At 42.1% G+C, this 21,178-nt stretch overlaps 1 protein-coding gene across 1 annotated transcript in view; it reads left to right on the plus strand.

Annotated features, from left to right (window-relative positions):
* Nucleotides 1-20,925, plus strand: part of Kdm1a (lysine demethylase 1A) — a gene marked incomplete at its 5' end in the record, with an annotated part of 69,034 nt that extends 48,109 nt beyond the window's left edge. Inside the window, 12 exons of the mRNA XM_045149973.1 lie at nucleotides 4,120-4,131; nucleotides 6,500-6,642; nucleotides 8,076-8,166; nucleotides 9,327-9,461; nucleotides 10,129-10,202; nucleotides 14,814-14,925; nucleotides 15,899-16,031; nucleotides 17,182-17,369; nucleotides 17,908-18,022; nucleotides 19,263-19,390; nucleotides 19,734-19,880; nucleotides 20,433-20,925. Of these exons, the coding sequence (XP_045005908.1) occupies nucleotides 4,120-4,131; nucleotides 6,500-6,642; nucleotides 8,076-8,166; nucleotides 9,327-9,461; nucleotides 10,129-10,202; nucleotides 14,814-14,925; nucleotides 15,899-16,031; nucleotides 17,182-17,369; nucleotides 17,908-18,022; nucleotides 19,263-19,390; nucleotides 19,734-19,880; nucleotides 20,433-20,618 (1,464 nt within the window). The remainder of the gene's footprint in view (nucleotides 1-4,119; nucleotides 4,132-6,499; nucleotides 6,643-8,075; nucleotides 8,167-9,326; nucleotides 9,462-10,128; nucleotides 10,203-14,813; nucleotides 14,926-15,898; nucleotides 16,032-17,181; nucleotides 17,370-17,907; nucleotides 18,023-19,262; nucleotides 19,391-19,733; nucleotides 19,881-20,432) is intronic.
* Nucleotides 20,926-21,178: the final 253 nt, after the last annotated feature.

The following is a 21,178-nucleotide window of genomic DNA, read 5'->3' on the forward strand; positions in this document are numbered from 1 at the left end:
GATTTTTTTCCTTCACATAAAGTGATAATACTTACTGTATCTTTTAGAATTTACTGAGTACCTCTACTGTGAGCTAAAACCTGCCAGAATGTAGTACTGTATCTGTTGTGCTTTCCATATACCCCAAGCACTGCTTTAAATAAGCCAGATGTTTATATACTGAGCAAGTTTTGTGAGTTAATGGAATGGAGGAGCTACCAGTCTCACTTACAGAATTGTAATGCATTTTATTTAGATTAAGGTTATGTCTGCTATCTTTTTTAAAAAAAATTTTTTTTCTTTGGTTGCTCTTTTATTTCTCTCTAGGGATAATAGATGTCCCTTGATTGGTTGGAAAATTTGAATTAGAGTCTCTGTAAGAAAAATGTAAGAGAAAAGCAAAAGAGAACACCAGATTTGATTTCTACAGACAGACTTTTTATTTATTTATTTTTTTAGCTTAAGAAGTTTTCAGTATTTCATTTATTTAATTACTTAGAGAAGAGAACAGTAATGGAGACATTGATGTTACAGCATTTTAAATCATAGTTGTGGGGATAGGATCTGAGAGCAGTCAGTTTTAAGTTTTTCCTGGTCATCCAATGTAGAGAGCTTGGTTTTGCATGAGGGAAACGCTTAGCAGTTACTGAAGTGTCTGGACCACATGACAGACAGACTTTTTATTGAGAGAAACAACCAGGGGCAGCAGCCTTCCCATGGGATGCAGGCTGAAGCACTGAGCCAGGCTGGGGTTCAGACTTATATGGAGGATCCTGAGAAACAGACTGTTTGAGGTGCAGTGGATAAGAAAATTATAGCTGTTTGTGTCCTTGGTCAGGTTAGTTTTCTTCAGCCTGGGTTGTCCCTGGTTCTTGAAGGCCGTCTAGGCTAAGGCGAGTACATCAATCAGGGAAGGTGTCAAACTTAATGAGGCTGAATACCTCTGTTGCTTCTTTTTTTAAATTTTTTTTTATTTATTTTATTTGAGAGCGAAAGACACAGAGAGAAAGACAGATAGAGGGAGAGAGAGAATGGGCGCGCCAGGGCTTCCAGCCTCTGCAAACGAACTCCAGACGCGCACGCCCCCTTGTGCGTCTGGCTAATGTGGGACCTGGGGAACCTAGCCTCGAACCGGGGTCCTTAGGCTTCACAGGCAAGCGCTTAACCACTAAGCCATCTCTCCAGCCCCTCTGTTGCTTCTTTATTGTCACAAGCTTTAGATAAAGTTTTTAACTCTTTAGTTTCCTTTAGTTTTCAGGGAAGGTTATTAACCCTTCAGCCTCTTCAAATGAAATTTCTTCTTGTAGACCTTACCAGAAAAATTAGCTTTAATTTTCTGTGTTGTCAGAATTCTAGAATTGTTCACTGGCATGAGGATTGGTGGGGATGGGGTTGATTGTTGCGACTTTTTCTGTTTTATTTTTATTTATTTACTTGAGAGAGGGAAAGAGTCAGAGAGAGAGAGAATGGGTACAACAGGGCTTCTAGCCACTGCAGATGAACTCCAGATGCATGCGACCCCTTGTGCATCTGGCTTACGTGGGTCCTGAGGAATCTAGCCTCGAACCAGGGTCCTCAGGCTTCACAGGCAAGCGCTTAACCACTAAGCCATCTCTCCATCCCCCCTGCTGTTTGTTTTTTTGAGGTAGAGTTTCACTCTAGTCCATGCTGACCTAGAATTCACTATGTAGTTTCAGGTGTTCTTGAACTCATGGTGATCCTCCTACCTCTGCCCCCTGAGTGCTGGGATTAAAGGCATGTGCCACCATGACCAGTTTGTTAATACTTTTTCAAAGTATGATTCTTCCTAAGGATTTCTCTGGCTAGAGCTCAGAACTTCATGTACCTGGTGAATTGCTGTGCTTAATTCTTCCATTTGGCTCTGCTGTAAGAGAGCTTGTGAAGACAGGTAGTAAGGTAGACATAAGAGGTTTTGAAGACCTAGAGAACCTGTGGTGATGGGATGGAACCAGAATTAGAGCTAAGGCTATCCTTTCACTAACATTACTTCCTACAGGGTCAGTCAGCTTGTCCAGAAAGTTGTTCCATATGGGCTAGACATAGGCTGCTCTTTAGTGACCATGTTAAAGGGATGTTTCATGCAGATTTAACCACCAAAACAGAATTGAAGTCATTTAGAACAATGAGGCTCATCAAATTTCTCCTAGAATTTTGAAAGGTCCTATTTACCTGACACTTCATTGAGAAATAAGTAGCTTTGAAAAGTCAAAAATTTGCTGGGCGTGGTGGTGTATGCCTTTAATGCCAGCACTTGGGAGGCAGAGGTAGGAGGATCGCTGTGAGTTGTAGGCCACCTGAGATGACATAGTTAATTCCAGGTCAGCCTGGACTAGAGTGAGACCCTACCTTGAAAAACAAACAAATAGGGCTGGAGAGATGGCTTAGCGGTTAGGCACTTGCCTGTGAAGCCTAAGGATCCAGGTTCGAGGCTCGATTCCCCAGGTCCCACGTTAGCCAAATGCACAAGGGGGCGCATGCATCTGGAGTTCGTTTGCAGTGGCTGGAGGCCCTGGCGCGCCTATTATCTCTCTCTATGTGCCTCTTTCTCTGTCTGTTGCTCTCAAATAAATAAATTTAAAAAAAAACAAAAAAATTTTAAAAATGTTTAAAAAAAAAGAAAAACAAAAAAGTCACAAATTTAAAAAAATCTGTTTAAAATGACATCCTTTTGTTTGCATGTTAAAATGCTCTGTGTTACTGATCCTTCTACAAATGTCTATTAGTTTTCTGCCACAAGTTTTATTATGTCTTATATAGAAATTTGCCTTCTAACATGTTAATTAACCCTTCCTAATCATTTGTTGAGTTTCTTTCTCAGGATGTAATCTAAGGATTTAGAATAAAATGATCAAGTAAAATTAAAGTTATTATTATAACTTGTGTTTAGAGATTGCCAGTATTTCAACTCCCTTTATCTTAGTTTTCCATTTTTGTAGAACTAATAGGTTCAGGGGTTCTCACCAAGGTGACAGGCCCTAAAAACACAAGTAGTTTGGGAGTATTTAGGGTAGTCATTTGTGAGAGTTCTTTTCATTGTCTGGATGTACGAAATGGAACTCTTCTAACTAGCTTGATTTTAGAAATAAATTCAAGATTTAAATGTATTAAAAGCACATTTTTTCCAGGTATAGTGGTGCATGCACTTAATCCCAGCACTCGGCAGGCAGATGTAGGAGGATTTTCATGAATTCAAGGCCATCTTGAGACTGAATAGGGAATTCCAGGTCCATCTGGGCTAGAGCAAGACCCCTACCTCGAAAAACAACAACAAAAAAGACACATTTTGATTTTTCTTGTAGTCAGTATTAGTTTCCCAGTGGACAAGTATGTACTCCATTTTTCAAATACTCCTTTAATTTCCAATTGAAAAGTTAAGGTTAATGGAGAAGAACCAGGCTTCAGAGCCATTCCTGGATGCACTTGCAACACCAGCATCAATCTGTGTAATTGCTTACCTAGGCAGAAAATGGATGGGGCCTGGTTTCTGACTCATATAACTTGATAGAGCTGAGCCTCAGGTTTAAATGGTGTACCTGAAATGCAGGTCTGTCACCTGGTGCCAGTCAAATATGACAGAGCTCTTTTAGTTTTAACTTTATTTGTTTGATTTTGTTATTATTATTTTTTTAAACTTTATTTATTTGAGAGAGAGAAAGAGGCAGAGAGGGGGAGAGATTGCAAACGAACTCCAGAGGCATGCAACCCCTTGTGCATCTGGCTTAGATGGGTCCTGGAGAGTCAAACCAGGATCCTTTGGCTTTGCAGGCAAAGGCCTTACTTAACCGTTAAGCCCTCTCTCCAGCCCATGATTTTTTTTTTTTCTTTTTTAATTGAGTTTTGCTTTGACTCCTCACTGCTTTCTGACCACTACCACCTTGCCTCTGCCTTTTTAAAACTACCTTCCTTTTGGCCATTCTATGCTTTTGACTTTCCCATTTTAGTCTTTGTATAGTCTGTTCCTTATTTCTCTGGTAGTTGCAGCTTCTAAGCTAACAGAATGCTTCTGTCATGCTATGTGTTTAAAGCCTTGATTTTACTGCTGTGGTACAAACTAAACTTGACATGGCTGTTGGGCTGTTATTTACAGTTTATTTCTCCCTCTGCTGCACTGGTTAAAAGGACACTGTCAAGGTATTTTTTTCATAATTTTTCAAATCATTTTCTTCACTGTTTACAACAACCCATTAAAAGCTTAACACTTAGTCTTTTCCTTTCAAAGATCCTCTCCATCACGCATCCACACTGGTTTGTTGTTGTAGAGTTGCGCCTATATGTTGGGCTGGTGCGTTTGAGTTTTTGTCATTGAAAGCGCATGTAAAATGTCAGTTTTTCTTTTTTTCTTTTTCCTTTTTTTTTTTTTTTGGTGGGAATTGTGGGTGGGAAAGGGGAGAGTCACAAATCAAGCAGACTGCTCAGAAAATAGAGGGAAGAAACAAAAGGTCAATTTGGTCCCTCTAACCTTGACAGTGTCCCTTTAAATATTTCTCTACCACATATCCTGGACCCAGTTACTGAGCCTGAGTGCTGCCTACTTTCTCAGTCTGAATTCCCCCATGCGACTGTCACCCTAACCACAAAGATTAAAGCTTGTCTGAAGCAAGCCATCTCATTGGCATTGGAAGAGCTTTAATCTGTTCCATTTGCCTTCTTGTGTACTGACACTCTGCCCTGTGGTAGAGGCACATGTGATCTAGCCCCTCTTGCTGCTTGAGCATCTTGCGAGGCACTTTAGAAACCACACATAGAAATACCTCTTTGTTGTGCTCCAGAAAAAGCAGTCTTGCACACTGTATTCATGGTCAGTTAATATTGCATGACTATAGATTTCATATTGAAATGTAATCCTTTCCTTTTTTGAATGAACTAAATTTAGACAGCTAGAACTATCTTTTGTAGGGGTTGCAATGGAAATAGCAATTTTCTGGGTAGAATTTTATTGTGAGCTGTTTTATTTATGACCATCATCACATCAGTGAGAAAAAGTAACTGATGAGAAAATATGTGGAGTTCCTGACAAGAGGGTCTGTTTGTTCTCAGAGCTGATGTCAGCAAGTAGGACAATTAAGAACTCTCTGCTGTGAAGATGAGTGAGTCCGATGCTTTTGATCCACTAGATCCTAGAGCTACACTGATTTATAAGTGGCCCCAAGCCTCCTAAGACTGACACTCTGCCTTATTTCTTGACATGAACCAGAAAATTATTAATAGTTGAGATGTCCTTTGGGCTGAGGGTGATTCTGTAGTTAACCATGATACCCTCCCATGTGCATCCTGCATGGTTTTGATGAGTCATTTATGGTATCTGTTGTGTTCACAGTTCCAAAACAGATGTAGGACTCTACCCTTTCTTTCCAATGCATGCTATACTTCTTGCCAAATTGTCTGCCCACAGTGTTCTGTCTCATGGAGTTACCTGTATGATCAGTGAGTGGTAGGGGCTAGCGTTTCACTCAGCTGTTAAATTGCAAGGTCAGAAGTACAGTGTTTCCAGTGTAGGGTAGCATCTTACTTTAACAGTCTTCTCAGTGGGTCTCTCTGATTGAAAAAATATTGTTCCTTCTCAGTCTTAATGTTTTTCAGTGTTTAGCTTTTCTTCTTACTGATTTTAGGTTGATTGTAAAGTTAAACTCCATGTTTTCAATCCCATTTCCCAGCCAGTGCCCAGCTTCTAGCAAGAGATGTTTGCCTTACACATGCTTTTTCTGCCTCTTGCTGCTATGTGAATAGAGCAGTAGGACTTCAGATAGTTGATTTTTGGGGCACAATTATGCAGTAATAGAGTGATGGTATTAAAGAACTAATGGTGTTAGTAAGGCCACATAGCATATTTTGAAACTTGAGGACTGCTTTACCCTAATCTGTTCCCTTCCTGCACACAGTAAGAAGCTAAACCTTCTCAGAGCTTAGATGCTCAGAGCTTTGGCACTTAGCTCTGAAGTTACTGTTGCTATAAACCATTACTACTCTGCAAAAGAGTAAAGATACCAGTATGTTCTGATGGACATGGATTTCACTTCTTCCCTACTGTCCCTTGAAATTCTTTTAGGGGAAGCAGATAACTTGGGATTCTTATTTTCCCATCCTGGCTTTTTTTCTAGATGGTCTTGAGGTGTGTGAACATAGGTTTTGTTCTTCAGGACTTTTCTAGTGTGTCATTTGCATGTCAGCCAGCTCAACTCAGTGCATGTTAGTTCAGTGCCCCTTGTGCTTCATGTAACTTCAGTTAGCACCAATGCAAATCTTGTGGCTGTTGATGTAGGTAGAGTCCCAGCTCTGAGGGAACAAGTGGGGGAAGAAGGGAATGTCAGGCCTAAGACATCTCATATCTCATTTAAATGGGCTTAACCACTTCATAGAAAAAAAAGTCAAATCATTGCCCTCAAAGGTTTTTCCTTTGAGATACATATTTTGACCTCTAAAACTGTGGAACATTTGTGTCTTCATGGAGGGTTATGCTTAGTCTTATAAGGACCAACTCTGCTATACTTCGGATTTTCAGGTTCCTAAAGAGAAAGATGAAATGGTAGAGCAAGAATTTAATCGGTTGCTAGAAGCCACATCTTACCTTAGTCATCAACTAGACTTCAATGTCCTCAATAATAAGCCTGTGTCCCTTGGCCAGGCATTGGAAGTTGTCATTCAGTAAGTACTTTGATACTGCTTGCCATATAGTGAATTCTGTTGAAAAACTGTTTCTGTCTACTTTGTTTGAAGTCTTTGGTCTTTTATTTTTATTTTATTTTACTTATTCTTTTATTTTTGAGGCAGACTGACCTTTTTTTTTTTTTCAAGGTAGGGTCTTGCTCTAGCCTGGGCTGACCTGGAATTCACTATGCAGTCTCAGGTTGGCCTTGAACTCATAGCAGTCCTCCTACCTCTGCCTCCCAAGTGCTGAGATTAAAATTGTATGGCACCACGCCTGGCTTTTTTTTTTTTTTTTTTTTTTTTAATGAGAGAGAGAGAATGAATGACTTGTGCCAGGGCTTCCAGCCAGCCCAATTGAACTCCAGGCACCTGCACCACTTTGTGCGCTTAGGGCACCTTGTGTGTCTGGCTTATGTGGGACATGGAGTCCTTAGCTTTGCAGAAAAGTGCCTCAACTGCTAAGCCATCTCTCTAGCCCTTTTCTTGAGTTCTTCTTTGAACTGATTCTTATGTGTTTTCTTGGGGAATTTTAATACCTAAGTAAAAACATTTTAAGTATTTATGGAATCTTTAAAAATATTTATTTATTTGAGAGAGAGAGACAGAGGAAAAGGCAGAGAGAAAGAGAGAATGGGCACACCAGGGCCTCCAGCCAGTGCAAACAAACTCCTGACACATGTACCCCCTTGTACATCTGGCTTACATGGGTCTTGGGGAATTGAACTAGGGTCCTTAACTGCTAAGCCATTTCCCCGGGCCAATTACATGATCTTCAAGACCCCATTCAATTCTAAACTTACTGCTTTTATGGCATTGTTCTTGTATTTAACATATACTAGGTAGCAAATGCTACCAGCCAGCTCTTTTGTTCCTAAATAAAAGGCATGGGCTGGAAAGCTGGCTAAGTAGTTAAAGGCACTTGCTTGTAAATCCTAACTTCCTGGGTTTGATTCCTCAATGCCCATGTAAAGCCAGACACACCAAGTGGCACACGCATCTGGACTTAGTTTTTAATGGCAGGATGCCCTAGCATCCCCATTCTTTTTCTCCCTATCTCTCTCTGCTTCTCTTAAAGAAATAAGTAGATATTTTTTTAAAAGGCATTCAGAGGGCAGGAGAGATGGCTTAGCAGTTAAGGTGCTTTTAAGGCTGGTGAAGCCTAAGTACCCAGGTTCAATTCCTTAGTACCCATATAAGCCAGATGCACAAGGTGGCACATGTGTCTGGAGTTTGTTTGGAGTGGCTAGAGGCCCTAGTGTGCCCATTCTCTCTCTATCTGACTCTTCCTCTCAAAAAAAAAAATAAAATATTTTAAGGAAAAAAGAAAGCATTCAGAGGACTCTTCTGCCTTTGAATGTTGTTGCTGGCTACCTGTCTCATGCTGTGAGGGGTTCTGCAGCTGGGGCATGCATACATGTTTTCTCCCACAGGCTACAGGAAAAGCATGTCAAAGATGAGCAGATTGAACATTGGAAGAAAATAGTGAAAACCCAGGAAGAATTGAAAGAACTTCTTAATAAGGTAGAATTCTATGTATTTTTCCTTCACAGCTTTAAAAAAAAAAAACACATGTAAAATGGGAGGGGGCCGCACAGAGCTTTGAATATAGAAATGCTAAAAGCAACTCTTTAATCCCAGCACTTGGAAGGCTGAAATAGGAGGATCACCTTGAGTTCGAGGCCAGTCTGGAGCTACAAAGTGGCAGCCTGGACTAGAGTGGGACCCTGCCTTGGGAAAAATAAATAAGTTAAAGGCATTTATGGGAATTTATTTGCATAAAGGGAAGAACTGCATAGCTGAGTTCCTTTATTAAGAAAATAATGACTTGTAAAAAGGTATGCACAGTTGCTAGGAGGAATGGGTCATATCTCCATTTAGCAAGCCCAGTGCCTCCTACTGAATTCTAGGATTAGAAGGAAATCAGCTCTTGCAGGGCCATTGATAAAGACCCAACAAATTAGACCCAGTTCCTTGTCATAAATTATTTCTTTTGAGGTGGTGGCATCCTCACCCCTATTCCCTAACTGGCTGACAACTCTTCTCTACCCCTGTCTCCAGGGCTCCAGGTTGCAGTCCACTGAAATTCACTCATTGGTTTCTCCTCATCCTACCAGCTGCAGGCATAGTAATTTAGGGATAAAGTCTGGAGAGTAGGGCTGGGTGCTTTCATGGCAACCCTGAGATGCTTGTGACCAGACTTTGTCTCATTCCACTTCATTTCTTCATCCTATCATGAGGAGCTCCAGCTTACCTTTTATATGGGCTGTGGCAAGAATACAGGAGAAGAGTGGTTGGAGGACTGCCAGGCCCAGGTCCTAACCCCCTCTAGTCCTCAGGACACTGTCAGTTCCTGAAAAACACTAACATTAGGAATTGTTCCATAAGGATTTTTGTGTGATAAATTTGACCTTTTACATACTAAAAAAAAAAAAAAAAAAAAAAAAGCCAGATGAATTGTTAAACTCCTATAATCCCAGCACTCTGAAGGATAAGTCAGGAGATGTTAAGTTCAAAGCCAGTCTTGCCTCTTCCCCCTTTCCAGATGACATCATATAAAACAGATATTTAGAAATTGTAATGACATTGCTTAGCAATTTAGGAGAAGCCAGAGCCAAGGTACATGTTATTTGGGGATGAATTACATTACTCTAGAGTTATAAATTTGTACTTTTCTATCTTAGATGGTAAATTTGAAGGAGAAAATTAAAGAGCTCCATCAGCAATATAAAGAAGCATCAGAAGTGAAGCCACCCAGAGACATTACTGCCGAGTTCTTAGTGAAGAGCAAGCACAGGGACCTGACTGCCCTTTGCAAGGTGTGGTGCCATACCTGCTTCCTTGGTTATGTTTGAAGTCCCTGAAAAGTAGTGTAGAGCTGAGAAACTTGAGAAAAGAAAAGAGAGAGCCACTAACCAATCCCAGGTGACTATAGAGGATGAAAAGGATCTGGTGCCCAACGAGCCATGGAGATTGAAGGGGTTAGTGTGGTTTAAGTTCTGTTCTCCTGGTAGTTGAGCATAGTGCTAATGAATGAGGAGATGAATTTGTGGTCAAATGGTCTGGTTTCAGTCACTTACTTGGTATCTGCTAGCCATGTTACCTTCGGCTCCTTAATCAGCTCAACTGTAACATGGTATTAATATTATGATGCTTCAATAGTTGCTGTATCCCAGATATCTTGTGCTAGAACCATGGTAAATGTACAAAAGGTAGCTGCTCTTAGTTTCCATCTTTGCTTTGTAGCACACTTTTAGTATGTTCTTAACCCCCCCACCCCCCACCCCGCCGGGCTCTGCACAACCTCCATCTTATCTCAGACTAATAGTTTGCCTCCCAAGATCAAAAATACCTGAGCTCTGACCTTGGCTTTAAGTAGAGCTGTACTTTCTACACATGATCTGAGCAGGAACTATGGTACAGTAAGCTAGATAAATATCTGACCTTTCAGGATGACATTCATTTATTTTTTTAAAATTCTGTCAGGAATATGATGAGTTAGCTGAAACACAAGGAAAGCTCGAAGAAAAACTTCAAGAGTTGGAAGCCAATCCTCCAAGGTAAGAGAAAATCAAACATTCAGAAGGATGATAAGTGGCATTTCTTCTTTTAGTTCAGAAGGAAAATAATAAAGCACAGCTAGCTAATGTACTCTGAGGGTAGCCTCGAACTCATGGCAATCCCCCTACTTCTGCTTCCCAAGTGCTAGGATTAAAGGTGTGTGTTACCATGACAGGCTAAAGGTGGTTTTTTTTTTTTTTTTTTTTTATTGACAACTTTCATAATTACAGACAATAAACCATGGTAATTCCTTCCCCCCAACTTTTCCTTTACAACTCCACTCTCCATCATATCCCCTCCCCATCTCAATCAGTCTCTCTTTTATTTTGATATCATCATCTTTTCCTTCTCTTATGATGGTCTTGTGTAGGTAGTGTCAGCACTGTGAGGTCATGGATATCCAGGCCATTTTGTGTCTGATGGAGCACACTGTAAGGAGTCCTATCCTTCCTTTGGCTCTTACATTCTTCTTGCCCCTTCTTCCACAATGGACTCTAAGCCTTGGAAGGTGTGATAGAGATGTTTCACTGCTGAACATTCCTCTGTCACTTAGCACAATGGTGCTTTCTGAGTCATCCCAAAGTCATTGCCATCTGAAAAGAGAAGCTTCTGTAACCAAAAGTGAGAGTAGCATTAACATATGGGTATGAACAGTAAGAGAAGTGCTTACTGGGCAGTCTGATGAGCATAATATATATACATTTACCCAGACTCTAGCAGATGTTACCCTCCTAGGGCTCATGACTTCCCCCATCATAGGTTTTCATTATCAGGCATGTATTCCCTCCTGTGGAGCAGGCCTGTAGTCCAATAATAGAGTGGTTGGTTTCCCCTATAACAGACATGCCACTATTGCACCCATTTGGCTCATTTGGCCTGGCTGGCTAAATTTAAGGCTTGCAGTGTCCACTGTTATTTATCTCTACTAGTGACTTCTCTTTTCTCCCATGGGGCTGCATGCAACATAGTTTTTTCCAGCTTTGTGTCAGCTGTTCTACATGGAGGAGGGTTTCAGCTCAGCTCCAGCAAGATTTCTCAGTGACCTTGCAGCCCAAGCATTTGGAATCTTCAACAATAGGGTCTCACCATCTATTCCTGGCGGGAAACTAAGAGCCTCGACAATGGCCTATAATGTTTTGGAGGGGCATCAGGGATCTTTCTGGCGAACAACTCACTGGAAGGTATCCCATCCCTGGCACTGAAAATTTTCCTAGTAACAATCTATGGTTTCTGGGTGTCCAAAAAAGTTGTTTTCCATATGACTTACTTATACCCTCTTAAATTTTGAATGAATCCCCCCCCCCCCCCCCCCCGCACACACACACCTTTCTTTTCCTCAGTATCTTCCCCTGGCCTTACTTAGGCCTTTTCATCCCCAGCAATCTGTTCTTCTACTTAGATGTATACAATACCCTCCCCTTAAGTACCCCCCTCTCCATCCTCCTTTGTAACCCCTTTCTAGCTTACTGGCCTCTGCTACTGAGTTTTATTCCATCTCACAAGTCCAAATGTTTGTACCTACTATCCACATATGAGAGAGAACATGAGGCACTTGGCTTTCTGGGCCTAGGTTACCTCACTAAGTATAATCCCTTCCAGGTCCATCCATATTTCTGCAAGTTTTATTTTTCTTTACTGCTGAATAAACTCCACTGTGTAAATGTACTGCATCTTCATTATCCACTCATCAGTAGAAGGATCTAGGCTGGTTCCATTTCCTAGCTATTTTGAATAGAGCGGCAATAAACATGGTTGTGCAAGGTAGTGCGATGTGTCCTTAGCATACATGCCTAGGAGTGGTATAGCTGGGTCATATGGTAAATCTATTTTTAGCTATGTCAGGAACCTCCACACTGATGGCTGTACCAGTTTACATTCTCACAAGCAGTGTAGAAGGGTTTCCCCTTTTCTGTATCCTTGCCAGCATTTATTTATTTATTTATTTTTATTTTTTAGGTTTCTCAAGGTATGCTAGTCCAGGCTGACCTGAAATTCACTACGTAGTCTCAGGGTGGCCTTGAACTCACGGCAATCCTCCTACTCCAGAGTGCTAGGATTAAAGGCGTGCGCCATCATGCCCGCTTATTTGTTTCCTTGATGATAGCCATTCTGACAGGAGTGAGTTGGGACCTCAAAGTAGTTTTTATTTGCATTTCCCTGATGGCTAAGGATATAGAATATTTTTTAGGTGTTTATAAGCCATCTGTATTTCTTCTGTTGAGAACTCTCTATTTAGTTCCATAGCTCTTTTTATTTATTTATCTTTATTGACAATTTCCATAATTGTTGACAATAATCCCTGTTTATTGTCTCTTCCTCTCCCCCATTCCTCTTCACAGTTCCACTGTCCATCATACCCCTTCTCCTCTCAATGAGTCTCTCTTTTATTTGATACCATCTTCTTTTCCTCATATTATAATGGTCGTGTGTAGGTAGTGTCAGGCACTGCGAGGAGCCCTACCCTTTTTTGTCTCTTACATTCTTTTCACCACCTCTTCCGCAATGAACCCTGAACCTTGGAAGATGTGATAGAGATATTTCAGTGCTAACTTTCTGTCACTTCTCAGCATCATGGTGCCTTCTGAGTCATCCCAAGGTCAACGCCATTTGAAAAGCTCTAAACAAAAGTGAGAGTAGCATTAATATATGGGTATGAACATTAAGAGAAGTGCTTACTACATAGTCTATTTTTCAGTTGGGTTGTTTGATTGCTTATTATTCAGTTTTTTGAGTTCTTTATATATCTTTGGTCAGATGTAGCTCAGGCGGACCTGGAATTCACTATGAAGTTGAAGGGTGGCTTCGAACACACAGTGATTCTCCTACCTCTGCCTCCCAAGTGCTGGGATTAAAGGCATGTGCCACCACGTTCTGCAGCTTTGTAATTTCATGAGGTCCCAGTAGTTGATGAGTGGTTTTATTCCCTGAGTAATTGGGGTTATATTCAGAAAGTCTTAGCCAAGTCTAATATGTTGAAGGGTTTCCCCTACTTTTTCCTCTAGCAGTTTCAGATCTGATACTAAAGTCTTTGATACATTTGGACTTGATTGTTGTGCGTGGAGATCAGGATCTATTTTCATCCTTCTACATAATAGATAATCCAGTTTTTCCAGCACCATTTGCCTTTTCTCCGATGAGTATTCTTGGTATTGTTGTTGAAGATCAGGTGGCGGTAGCTGCTCGTACTTACATCTGGGTCCTTTGTTGTATTCCATTGAGCTACGTGTCTGTTTTTGTGCCAGTACCATGCTGTTTTTTACCATGGCTCTGTAATAATAGGTTAAAATCCGGTATGGTGATACAACCAGCCTTATTTTTGTTGTTCAAAATTGTTTTGGATTATTTAGGGTTTTTTGTGTGTGTGTGTGCTTCTAAATGTAGAGCTAAGATTTTTGGGGTTAGTTATATATCATCCTGTATTTCTATTGGGGTTCAGACTGTGGCTGCTTTCTGATATGCTCCAAGTGTATCTGTCCTTGTTACTCTTTCTTAATAAAGCATGTGCTTATTTAAAATATGAGATAGGGAGCTGGAGAGATGGTTCAGTGGTTAAGGTGCTTACCTGCAAAGCCCAACCACTTAACAAATAAAATAAATAAAATACAAAGTATTTAAAATGTATAAAAGGATTAACAAAATTAAATGTGAGGGGCTGGAGGGATGGTTAAGGTGTTTGCCTGCAAAGCCAAAGGACCCAGATTTGATTCCTTAGGACCCAAGTTAGCCAGATGCACAATGGGGTGCACATGTCTGGCATTCATTTGCACTGGCTACAAGCTCTGGCACACCCATTCTCTCTCCGCCCCCCCCCCTTTCTCTGTCAAATGAATAAATAAAAATATTTAAAACTAAATAAATAAAATGTGAGGTAAACCTTTATAATGGATGATTAACAATTATCTGTTTGCAAGCAGAAAGAGGCAGAGAAGAGAGACAGAATGGCACACCAGGTCATCCAGCTATTGCAAACAAACTCCAGGTGCATGTACCACTTTGTGCATCTGGCTTTTGGTGGGTACCAGGGAATTGAACCTTTTTCATTAGGCTTTGTAGGCAAGCACCTCAATTGCTGAGCCATCTCTGCAGCCCTACGAATTTCTTTTTTTTTTTTTTATTTTTTGTTCATTTTTTATTTATTTATTTGAGAGCGACAGACACAGAGAGAAGGACAGATAGAGGGAGAGAGAGAGAATGGGCGCGCCAGGGCTTCAGCCTCTGCAAACGAACTCCAGACGCATGCGCCCCCTTGTGCATCTGGCTAACGTGGGACCTGGGGAACCGAGCCTTGAACCGGGGTCCTTAGGCTTCACAGGCAAGTGCTTAACCGCTCAACCATCTCTCCAGCCCCCTACGAATTTCTTAATATGAAGAAATCTTTTTTTTTTTCAGACAAATGAAGGCCCCACCACTGCACACACCTGTAATTTTGCACTGCTCTGGGCATTAGGGATAGGCGTAAAGCAGTGAGTTAACACAGATGGTATCCTGCTTTCTAACTTTTGGCCAGTTTCTTCACCTGAGGCACAGTCCCTGTATCCTGCTTAAAGGTGACATTGGCTAGATCCTCCACATACAATGTTAACACTGCACTCCTATTTGTTGTTTTTCAGTGATGTGTATCTTTCATCAAGAGACAGACAAATACTTGACTGGCATTTTGCAAATCTTGAATTTGCTAATGCCACACCTCTCTCTACCCTCTCACTCAAGCACTGGGATCAGGTAAAATTGCTGTATTATTTATTGTGTTGTACATACCTGAAGAGACTTGAGAAACTGTATGGGGGAGGGGAATACTTTAGTGGGAGACAGTATTCACATACAGTGAAATTCATGCATTTTACAATAGCTTGATGATTTGCCAAGCTTGCAAGTGAACAAGGTCACATATGTGCACACGGGCACATGCGTCTGGCATTTGATTGCAGTTGTTGGAGGCCCTGGAGCGCCAATTCTCTCTCTCTCACAATTTAAAAGAAAAAGAAGAAAAGAAAAACCAGGAAACTCCTTTAATCCTGCTGCCCTTAGTTTAGCGGCATGGCAGTGTTGTTTCTTTTTCTTCATTTTCCTTGGGAAGTTCCAGCTAAATACAGAGTGCTGGTTCATCAATGCTGCTATAAAATCGAGAAAATGTAGTGATGGGCCCTTTGTGGAGTCTTTAGCAATAGGGTCTTACCATCTATTCCTGGTGGGAAACCAAGGGCCTCGGCAATGGCCTATAATGTTTTGGGGGCATCAGGGACCTCCCTGGCCAACAACTCACTGGAAGGTATCCCATCCCTGGTGCTGAAAATTTTCTAGCAACAATATGGTGTTCCATTGTCCAAAAAAGTAGGATTCCATATGATTTATATCCTTTTAGATTTTGATTATCCCTCCCTCTACCTTTCCTTTACTCAGTCTCTTCCCCTGACCTCACTTTGGGCCTTTTCACCCCCATTAATCTATTCTTCTACTTACATATATACAATACCATCCTATTAAGTAGCCCCCTCTCTTCCTTTCTCTTCCCTTTACATCTCTTTTCTGGTTTACTGGCCTTTGCTACTGAAGTCCAATCGTCTGTAGCTAGGATCCACATATAAGAGAAAACATGCGACACTTGGCTTTCTGGGCCTTAGTATAATCCTTTCCAGATCCATCCATTTTCCTGCAAATTTCATAACTTCATTTTTCTTTTTTGTCTCCTTGTTAGGATGATGACTTTGAGTTTACTGGCAGCCACTTGACAGTGAGGAATGGCTACTCATGTGTGCCTGTAGCTTTAGCTGAAGGCCTGGACATTAAGCTGAACACAGCAGTACGACAGGTTCGCTACACGGCCTCAGGTATGTGCCTGCTCTGTAGGAAGGTGGAACACCTCCCCTGAAGCCTGATTAGACTTTTGTTGACTATGGCCTACACCAGGACTATAGTTATAGTTCCAGTAAAGTATTTGGCAAATGATGGATTCTAGGAGAAAGATGGAGACTTTGGAGGTGCTAACCCCTCATTTGATAAGTCACAAAGGGCAGGTTTTACAGTTTCCCCAGTTTGTGTGTTCTAGACTAGTGTTCGCAACAGTGAGTTTGGATCTAATTTTGTTAGTTCTATCAGGAGTTCTGTGCTTCAGTTGGGGCTACACTTTATATTTCACCAACTAGCTTCTTGGTATTTGGGTAGAATTCCTTCTAGAATTCTTTTTTTTGGGGGGAGGGTTCCTCAAGGTAGAGTCTCACTCTAGCCCAGGCTGACCTGAGATTAACTATGTAATCTCAGGGTGGCCTTGAACTCATGGTGATCCTCCTATCTCTGCCTCCCAAGTGCTGGGATTAAAGGCGTGTACCACCATGGCGGGCTTAGTCCAAGAGTTCCCCAGTATGTTGGCGGGGGGGAGGGGGCGCACAACATTGATTCAGAGTGTTTAATTCCTGGCAGTTCTTGCCTCTGCAGCCTTAGACACACCTACCTCTTCCTGCTTTTTTTGTTTCAGGTAGAGTCTCCCTCTAGCCCATGCTGACCTGGTATTCATTGTGTAGTCTCAGGGTGGCCTCAAACTCATTGGGATTAAAGTTGTATGCCACCACACCCAGAGCTTGAAAATAAATATTTTTATTGCCTGCCATGGTGGCTCACACCTTTAATCCCAGCACAAGAGACAGAGGTAGGAGGATCACTATGAGTTTGAGGCCACCCTGAGGCTACATAGTGAATTCTAGGTCAGGCTGGCTAGAGTGAAACCGCATATGTTTCCAGATGCATATGCCACTTTGTTTATCGGGCTTTACTGGGGAATCAAACCCAGGCTATCAGGTTTTGGATGCAAACACATCTGCTGAACCATCTCTCAGCCCCTTCCTGCTCTCTTGTGCTGAAAATGATGGTATAATAGTCCTTTTATCATAGATGTGGAGTTAAATAGTTCCTGTTCATTACATGTTCAGTGCCCTCACTCATGCCATTCTCACCAATATTCTTTTTCCCACCACCCTCCCCCAGGATGTGAAGTGATTGCTGTGAACACACGCTCTACAAGTCAGACCTTTATTTATAAGTGTGATGCAGTTCTCTGCACCCTTCCCCTGGGTGTGTTGAAGCAGCAGCCACCAGCTGTTCAGTTTGTGCCACCTCTTCCTGAGTGGAAAACATCTGCAGTCCAAAGGATGGGATTTGGCAACCTTAACAAGGTGATGTGCTCCAGGTCTTCTCTGCCAGCCTGGTGTGTGGCATTTGGAAGGTGTGGGCAGCACCCTTTTGTGCTCTCAGCTGTCTAATCTTAGGCATGTGGCCAGGCAGTTTGTCCCATCGGTGCCTGGTTATATTATGTAGTGTCCAAATGCACTCAGTTTCAGCAGGTCACTTTGCAAGCCCCTCCCCAGCCTACAAGGTCTCATGAATATCATAAATAATAGGGATTTTTGAGTTTACATTGAAACCAAGAAAACTGTTCATAATGTATATAAGAAAGAAGTACTTTATTTATTTGTTTTTTGAGGTAGGGTCTTGTTCTAGGTCAGGCTGACCTGAAATTCACTGTGTAGTCTCAGGGTGGCCTTGAACTCATGGTGATCTTACATATGCCTCCCGAGTGCTGGGATTAAAGGCATGTGTCACCGTGCCTGGCAGAGAAAGAAGTACTTCTATTAGGTTACAGCAGTGCTGAAATGAAGCCAGCCAGCTCATCTGAGACCTGTCACCAGCTCACATGCTCCCTTCCTGTTACAGGTGGTGTTGTGTTTTGACCGGGTGTTCTGGGATCCAAGTGTTAATTTGTTCGGGCATGTTGGCAGTACAACTGCCAGCAGGGGTGAGCTCTTCCTCTTCTGGAACCTGTATAAAGGTAAGTAACTACCTTCTAGTTTTACTATTCCATGCTCTTACAGAGACACAGGCTTGTTTTTCTCAAATATGGATGCCTTAATTTTTCTTTGACATAAGCAACTATTAAGATTCCTTCAAGGTGTTAGGAAGAGAGCAACCAAAAGAGCCGTATCAGCCCAAAAAGACTGACCCAAGAATCCTCCTGGAAGGGGAACTTGTATTCCTCTCTCAGACCATCCTATCCAACATTCCCTTCTGATGGCTTCCCTTAAAATGGGTTGTGTGTTCTTGTATTCTGTCCCATTTTTTTTCTGTAATTGGTCAACCTTTAGCTCTATGAAGAGTTAAAGTCTGTTTGAATCCCCTCTCACTCTATGAAGAGAATGAGTAACAGACATTTTCTATGCAACCTTACTTGGGGCATAGACATGCTGATGGCCCCAATGAAGCCTTCTCATAATTTAGCCCTTCTCCCAGTCTAGGAATATATATCTGCTCTTCAGTCCTGGGATGTGCAAGCTGCTTCTGCTTCAGAGCTTGTGTGTGCTTATCCCTTCCTTCCCAGCCTGGCATACTCAGTTCTCACATCTCAGGGCAGCAGGTAAATAAGCACACACAGGTGTTCCCCTAGTGACTGGCACCTGAATGAAGTCCCTGTATTCTTTCTCTGGTGTCATTCTTATAGCTGTATGTATGTGCTTATTTGTCTGCTGCTCTAGTGGAGTATAGTTTGTATTTTCTATGTTCTCCTAGCCCTGTGCCTATCATGTCAGCCTGTTGCATAAATATTCACCAGATGGGTGACTGAAGATAACAGTGGCTGTGGAGGGCCCTGTACTAGCTAGCAAAACCCAGAAATATTGTCATGCATAGCCAGAATTAAGAATTCTTTTAGCCTTGAAGCCGGGCGTGGTGGCGCATGCCTTTAATCCCAGCACTCAGGAGGCAGAGGTAGGATCACCGTGAGTTCAAGGCCACCCTGAGACTCCATAGTGAATTCCAGGTCAGCCTGGGCCAGAGACCCTACTTCAAAAAACTAAAAAAAAAAAAAAAAAAAAAAAAAAGAATTCTTTGCCTGAACATAAAGATGTTTTCCTTTGGATTTCATGAATTCATAGATAATAACCTGCTTGTGAGTCACAAATTCTAGGGACAGAGTTCAGAAACAGTTTGTTCCCAGACTGTGGTGCTGCATGACTCATCAGTTTCCACAGCCCCAATAACGTAGAACAACATGGAATTGTCTTTTGTCTTCCCAGCTCCACTACTGCTGGCCTTGGTGGCAGGAGAAGCTGCTGGCATCATGGAGAACATAAGTGATGATGTGATAGTTGGCCGGTGCTTGGCCATTCTGAAAGGAATTTTTGGTAGCAGTGCAGTTCCCCAGGTATGTAAGTGGGCACACAGATGAAGCTCCAGCTTCAGACTAAACTTAGGGTTTGGCTTATTTGACGTATTTGTGGCCCTAAGCTATTGGACAAGATACTGCCTACTTCAGAAGAGGGATATGTACAGTTTACATGAATTTTGACATTCAGAGCTTGAGGCATTTAGAAAAGCCTCCAAGACATGACATGGGGGCCTAGACAGCCTGCTGTTGTTTCTCCTCCTAACTCTATTGAATAAAGGCTGAGTGCGATGTGGATTTCTGGATCCATTTAGATAGGGAGGCTTCATGGAGATGACTGGTCTGTCCTGGTGTCAGTAATGACTCGTGGTTTTCCCTACAGCCCAAGGAAACTGTGGTGTCTCGTTGGCGTGCTGATCCCTGGGCCCGGGGCTCCTATTCCTATGTAGCTGCAGGATCATCAGGAAATGACTATGACTTAATGGCTCAGCCAATCACTCCTGGACCCTCAATTCCAGGTGCCCCACAGGTGAGAAACTGCAAAGCTGCATCTGGCCCATTTAGGAAAAGGCCAGGATCTTGGTAGAAATGACATCACTGGCTTTAGATTTTAACCATTAATAAGTTTGACCCTCTCAGTTGCCAGCACAGCATTAGTATTATGTCTGATTCCTCATACTTTGGCTTTGTAAAATGTCTCCATTGAAAATGGAAAAGTCCCAAGTACATAATAAGCCAGCAGTTTTTCTCCTTCCTCAGTTTCCTCCCACCCCACCCCAGCCAAAAAGAAACCCTAAATTGAACCTCATTTTGTGGTAGGATTATTGAAGGGTCTGGGTCACTAAGGCATCCTCCAAGAAACAGACTAGCCAAACTGAAAAGCCAAAGTATTTCTGTTCTTAGGCTCCCCTGCCTTCTCAAGCCAGTCTGTACTGCATGAAGTAAAGACTAGAATTCTAAGTGCTTATGAAGTGGAAGCTGGCAGGATGGCAGGGAAAGGGGTGGATCAGCCTTTAAAGAGCAACGGGAGTTTGGGGATTCAGGAATAAAGCTTGCAACATTTTTTTTTTTTTTAAACTAGCCAATCCCACGACTCTTCTTTGCTGGAGAACATACAATCCGGAACTACCCAGCTACAGTCCATGGTGCTTTGCTGAGTGGGCTGAGAGAAGCTGGAAGGATCGCAGACCAGTTCTTGGGAGCCATGTACACCCTGCCTCGCCAGGCCACCCCAAGTGTCCCTGCACAGCAGTCCCCAAGCATGTGAAACAAGTGTATTGTGAAGATGCCTGCTGTGCCTTTTGCCATGTAGGCAAAGCTCTTCTACCAATACTGGATTCCACTGAGGAACTCCATCCTGGCGTTGGGCCATCATCAGCTGCTGGGGCTCCCCATTTGACAGCAGAGGCTGGCTCCTTTGACTGACAGCACAGAGAGGAACTTACCCATTATTTTGAAGTTCTTTTCATCCTCAAAACTGAGGCAAGCATGTGCTGCGAGAGACCATCTTAAGTTTCTTAGTGTTTGGGTTTTGTTTTTAATATATTTTGAGAATAAAACTTGATATAAAATTACATCCTTTATGAGGAAAGAAGTGTTACCTATTTACCTCATAGCAGTAGAATATACATTTTTCCACATTTAAATAAGGATGTCTATATAAAGGGACAAGGTATCTCCCAATGTGCTCACCATTGTTTTGTGTGTGAGATATTGGGAGGGTACATACATATGCATGGAACGTGTATGTTGAAGCCAGAGGTTGATGTTGGGCATCTTCCTCAGCCACTCTCGAGTTTTTGGAAAGTCACTGAACTGTGAGGGCTC

Source organism: Jaculus jaculus, chromosome 5, assembly GCF_020740685.1.
Source record: "Jaculus jaculus isolate mJacJac1 chromosome 5, mJacJac1.mat.Y.cur, whole genome shotgun sequence".
Taxonomy (NCBI): Eukaryota; Metazoa; Chordata; class Mammalia; order Rodentia; family Dipodidae; genus Jaculus; species Jaculus jaculus.